The sequence below is a fragment of the Macrobrachium rosenbergii genome, chromosome 50, assembly GCF_040412425.1.
Source record: "Macrobrachium rosenbergii isolate ZJJX-2024 chromosome 50, ASM4041242v1, whole genome shotgun sequence".
In the NCBI taxonomy this organism is placed as follows: domain Eukaryota; kingdom Metazoa; phylum Arthropoda; class Malacostraca; order Decapoda; family Palaemonidae; genus Macrobrachium; species Macrobrachium rosenbergii.
Genome location: NC_089790.1, coordinates 15,416,792 through 15,422,791, shown reverse-complemented (window position 1 = coordinate 15,422,791; position 6,000 = coordinate 15,416,792). Strand labels below are relative to the sequence as shown.

The window sequence follows — 6,000 nt, the reverse complement described above, 5'->3', positions numbered from 1 at the left end:
TCTTCCATTCTCTTATTTCACGTCTCCCACTGTTATTCCTTCCTACTTTCCTGCTACACCTCTTCCTAATTAATTCTTCCCATCTCCTGGTCTTCCGCGTCTTATTTCTTCTACTTCCTCCTTTATTCGACTTTTTCCTTCCCTTGTTCTTCGTTATATTCTCTTTCTTTCTTCTATAGTTATCTTATCTCTTCTTTCTCCTTCTCTCTGTCATTTTCCTAACTTACTCTATTCTTATTGTTCATAGAATATATTAATTTTTTTTTCTGTCTGGCGTAGCTTGACGTAAATGCTTACACTCAAAAGATTATAAAAGAGATGTGCGTAGCTTGAAAGATAAGTCCTATTTATGTAATAAAATACTGCCAAAGAATATTATTTCTTGTCATCTCATTGTACATAAGGACAGCTTTAATGGTACAAGCTTTGTGTATGAAAAGAAGCATGAATAACTCAACTGACTTACAATGAAGAGGGAGTTACTGAACTTCTTGCATATATTAAAATAAAATTAAATTGTGAGACGGCACTGTCAGTACAAAACCATGCTCTTAATTAAAACTAAGTGAGCAAAGAGTTCCTGAACTTCTTGAATATATTATGACACCAAATCAAATTCTTGATTAAAAACAAGTGAGCATCTGACCCCATCTTCACTCGTAAGGGCTCACTTTGCAAATGTAATTGTGGTGATTTTCTGTCGAACCGTCCTCGAGGTAAAACCTCTTGGAGACTGACATAAAAGCTCCCTGTCTCCTCGCCCGATCCCCTCTGTGATCCGGCTCGCTCGTCGCCCAGAACGGAGGCCCCCCTGGGATCAGATCACCTGTGTCCCAGTACCACTCGTGGTTACCTGTGACGTCGATAGCTCCCACCCAGCGGTCTTTGGAGTCCTCTGAAAAATGGCAGAAAGGTGGTTCGTGTGAATTTTGAGTTTTGTGCAAGTGTGTTGTTGCGTCATTTGTTTCTGCATGTTTCTAAATTGGTCAGGCGTTATGTTTACAAGCAATTGTTAGATTTGGGCTTCTGACGCGCTGTAGGGAATTTCAATGTCACCACAAAGCAAGAAAGCTATCGAAAAACTGACATTACTGGCAAAATAGCCTACTATAGCAGTTATGAAAATGTAAGTGAATTTATGCTTTAAATTTTTATCTAGAAGAAGTCTTAATATCTTTACGTGGCAGAATAGAAAGTAACGAGTTAATATGACGCAGGAGTTCTTTGGTGACTGATCCAAGCAGCCAACACTTTGCAACCAAGACTGGACACAGATGACACACGTATGATGCAGACTTATAAGCCGAAAAGAGAATCATATTAGCACCGTCTAGTCACTAACAGGATGCAAACGAGTAACCAAAAAAACATTTGAACTCCTACAAGAAGAAGAAGAAGAAGAAGAAGAAGAAGAAGAAGAAGAAGAAGAAGAAGAAGAAGAAGAAGCCTGGAGCAACTGAAAAAGTTCACATTTAACACTAAGCCAAGCAAGTCACCAGTGCTGGTAATAGATAGAAGAACTAAGGGCCAGGCAGTCCACATAAGAACAGAATTCAAAAACGGCCCAATTAGTAGTGTAAGCGAAAATAAATACCTAGAAGAGTGGTACACCCAAAATGGCTCAAAAGAAACAAGTATTAAATCGAGAAAACAAAAAGTAGAGTACCTACTAAGAGAAATAAGAAAATATGGAGACGCAAAGAAAATAGGAAATATGGCATTAGAAGTAAGGAAAAAGCTCTATGAAACAGTGGTGGTCCCAACATTATTTGCCAACATAGAGACCTGGAGCAACTTAACAGAAAACGAGTCAAACGCTCTAGAGCAAATGCAATACAGGATCCTCCGAGGAATGTATGAACAGCCAAAGGGCACGCCCTACTGGGGAATTTTAGCGGAGTCCGGCATATGGCCAGTTGCCTATAGAATTGAATACAAGAAAATAATGCTATTCCACAATATTATAAATTCAGACAAGAAAAGACTAATCAAAGAAATAGTAGAAGACCAGTTAAGAGCCCCCTACGGGCTGTGCTGGACAAAAGGCATAGAAAAGGTAGGTAAAAAGTATATAATATAAATATAAATGGAATGGGAAAATATGCCAAAAAAGAACTGAAAAAGGAAATTAAGAGAAGAATAACGCAAGATATCGAAAAGATATTGGAAGAAAAGAAGAAAGAAATGAAGAAGCTGAGATTCATAGATAACTTTGAAGAAAATAAGTATCTAAGGGAACTAGAAACAAATGATGCATGCTTAATAATGAAAACCAGGCTGAATATGTTGAACCTGAAAGCTAGCTACCGGGGAAGATATAAGGATGAGGTCTGTGATAACTGCAGAACAGAGGAGGACAGCACAGAACATTTGTTCAGGTGTAAAACCTTACAAAAAATAGAAAACTTAACATTAGAGACTCTGAAAGCCCCGAACAGAAAACTAGTGGAATATATAAGAATAGCCATGAAAATAAAGGACGTCACCAACCCAGAAAGCAACGGCACCAGTTAAAAAGTAATAGTAACGTAAAAGGGCGGAGTAATAAAAGTAAATAAATAAAAAATTAAGTAACAAAGGTTAAGTAACAAATCAAATGGAAAACTGTTAAATGATATATATATATATATATATATATATATATATATATATATATATATATATATATATATATATATATATATATATATATATATATATATATATATATATATATATATATATAATATAAAAGTAAAAATAAAATTGTGCAAAATTGTATTGATATATTCATATATAATGTAAAGTAAAAATAAAATTGTGTAAAATTGTATTCAAGGGAATAAAGCTTCGCACCTCATGAGAATCGTATAGTGTGCCCGCAACTGTGTTTGTGGAGTGAGCGCTTAGGAACCCGGAACCAGGAACCAGAAAGCGATGGATGTCAAAGCAATAACATAATTCTGCCTCAATTATAAAGAAAAAGAATTGAAAGGGGGAAGGTTAAAAGTCAAGTGGAAATATATTGTAATACCTAGTTTAGAAACATCTTTCAATTTTAGGGGTTATTGGTGCTGAAAAGGGTAATGGATAAGAATTAAAATAAACATTTTGAAGTACTATAAAGTAAAACTAAAGACGATTAAAATTTGTAAGCAAGGGAATAAAGCTTTGCACCTCATGTGAATAGTGTAGTATGCCCGCAACTGTGTTTGTGGAGTGATCGCTTAGGAACCAGGAACCTGTCATTCAAACCTAGACCCTTATAAGCACAAGAAAGGGAGAAATAGAACGAGCAATGCAGCCGTTTCAAAGGAGTAACCTAACAAATACTACTACTAACATACCTGTGACTTCCAAATGGTGAGCTACGTGAGAAAATTCATCGCAAGAGGTTGGAGAAAAAAGCTGTGCTTGATGATGATGGAATTTGGATTGGCAATGCTCATCAGCATAGTGCCAGTCACTGTAAGAGGAACTGAAGTAGTAACAGCCGTCAACAATCTGCAGGGGAGATTAGATAGGCCTATTAGACAGCCGTCCTCCAGTTCTGGCTGAATTGAGAAACATGTCGTAACTTCTCGTGCATCTTTTGAAGATTCCTGAAGTTAAATTCGTCCTCTGATGAATTTAACAAATCTTCATTTTTCCAGTTCCTGGCTTGGTATTGTTATGTTACTTGGGCACTACCTTTAATTGACATTTAGTTTGATTTCTTATTCATGACTTCATTAGAACGATAAATTAATATTCGTGTTTTCGGTGGTATCAAATTTTATTCAAATTTACAAATAAAGAAGAGTCTTTATATTGATTAACTGAATAACTCCTGTCATACACTCGGAAGAATTTGTTTAGTATCTTTATTGTAAATCTCTTACATGGTCAGCAGTATCAATTATGTTTTTGGGGACGAATTTCCCTGTGCTTATCATGGGTCTAATATACATGAACTAGGCTAAATAACATATCTGAAGGATTACATATCTAATCAGATTCACTTACTGGAAATCACATATTGTTCGTACATTGCAGACCTAAAGACATTCAAGATTTGCACAGAGAATACCAGACCCAGTAACTATAGACCTTATATTTCTGTTAAGCTAAGTTACCCGGTTATATCCCTGAATTCAGGACCAGTAGGTCTATACAACCTCTGATTGGTAGGAATGATACTCATGATTAACTCTCAGTGTAAGCCATGTTAACCAAAGTAAGATAAAAGTAAGGAAACTTTATTTTCTCACCTGTATCGAATCCTCTGGACAGCTCAGTTTCACAGTGTTATTTTTAGGTTTCTGCGCAGGAACAGGAGGAGAAGAACAAACAAACCGCCTGTTGTTAAAATAATAGTCTTACTGATTTGATAATACCATAAAAGTAGTGGGGGAAAAAGATGCCAGCTTCATTCTCAACTTTTTGTCAGTACTTCATAACTCAAAACATTCACTTTAGCCTTATTAATCTGCACTATGAAGTGCCATTTTGACTTGTCACTTCTTTGTCATAAACCTAGCAATTAACTTTGAGATATCTTTTCCTTTTGGAGAAGCTGTATGAATTACATAACAAATATAAACAACTTTTCCTATTTTTCAAGTTGTTTTATCAATATAAATTAAAATTCCTGTAACTTGTAATGCCAGATTTTGAAGAGCTCTTTCTGAGGACTTGTGCTCTTGTTGAGAATATTACTGGAATGGCATCAGGCCATAGAGGGTAGCATCAGCCTAATAGTACCTTGGTTGTAAGCAGTCATGATCAGCAAGTCTGAAATAGGAGTTACTTTCCATGGCTGCACAGTCTTCTCCTTTATCATGTCCTTCTTTGTGGTCCCAGAAGGGCACGCCTGTAGCTAACGGTTCTCCATTCACCCACCGCCAATTGTTGCTGGTGAATTCAGTGTGAGCGCCCACCCAGAGTGAGGAATCCGGTGGCACTGTGGAAGAAGAAGATTTATAAAGATACTTAGGGGTATAAATATAGTGAGCAACCCAATTAACATACTTTACCTGTTCATTCATATAAAACAAGTAAAAGTTACTATAAATGCTTAAATAGCAAATGTCAAAACATCATGTAACCCGTATTGCCGTATTTCTCTCAGTACACAACAGAATCCTTTAGTCAGGTCCCTTGAAATGACGTAATACAAAGCATGTCACCAATGGAATCATCTTCATCCTTCATTTTACATTACCTCAACCCACTCTTCAATCTTTCCCTCAGTATCTACGCTTCTAAAAACACTGTACAAACCGTTGAATCCCAAATAACCGGCGAGAACGATGAATTCGTCGCAGGACTGAAAGATGATGAGGTCTGCTGGCGCCGTCTGGACCTGCAGACTATGACAGTGTTCACGAGCTTCTTGCCAGCTAAGGGCCTCTTGGCTGATGTAGATGCACATTCCTGCTGCTTCCACTAGGGGAGGGTAGCAGTAGTCGCCTGGGAATGGAATGTCACCGTGGAAATAAGGGCTTGGCATGTTTGAATTGAATGAAAAACAGTCTTGGCTTAAATGGGGTCGTGAGGTGAACCAAGTGTCACAGATGTTAAATAGAAAACACAAGTATATAAAAATTATCAATAGGCCTACTTGTTAGTACTACTGTTAATAATAATAATAATAATAATAATAATAATAATAATAATAATAATAATAATTATTATTATTATTCCAGTTTGAAATATCTGGTTATAAACACATAATTATTCAGGGATGTGTTTATTGAAGAAGTTTTACCACGAGGTTGAGGCAGAAGTGCCATTTTAAATAACAAAATAAATCTCCTGTTTAAAGTCCTTGACTATACACAGCAGATCTGCAGTTGATATTTATTCCTAAATAGTTATTAAACAAGATATTACAGCCACCAAAATAAACAAAGGAATATTACCTGACACTGCTCCAACGAGCAGTGTAAATAGAAGGACTGTAAGTCTAGTTTCCATGATGCAAGTTGATAGAAGAGTGAAGAGTCAGGAGCTTCTTTATTTCTTCTATAGGAGGCATAG

At 36.4% G+C, this 6,000-nt stretch overlaps 1 protein-coding gene across 2 annotated transcripts in view; it reads right to left on the bottom strand.

Moving 5' to 3' along the window:
- Positions 1 to 219: 219 nt before the first annotated feature.
- Positions 220 to 6,000, bottom strand: part of LOC136832660 (uncharacterized) — a 38,703-nt gene continuing 32,922 nt past the window's right edge. The window contains exons 1-6 of one of the 2 annotated variants that reach the window (XM_067093945.1): positions 5,883 to 5,986; positions 5,242 to 5,430; positions 4,723 to 4,921; positions 4,230 to 4,317; positions 3,327 to 3,483; positions 220 to 895 (exon numbers count right to left, since the gene is read on the bottom strand). In XM_067093945.1, the coding sequence (XP_066950046.1) occupies positions 654 to 895; positions 3,327 to 3,483; positions 4,230 to 4,317; positions 4,723 to 4,921; positions 5,242 to 5,430; positions 5,883 to 5,937 (930 nt within the window). In that variant the 5' untranslated portion in view covers positions 5,938 to 5,986 and the 3' untranslated portion in view covers positions 220 to 653. Of the gene's footprint in view, positions 896 to 3,326; positions 3,484 to 4,229; positions 4,318 to 4,722; positions 4,922 to 5,241; positions 5,431 to 5,882; positions 5,987 to 6,000 lie in introns of those variants that run through there. The other variant, XM_067093946.1, reaches the window with a different exon arrangement.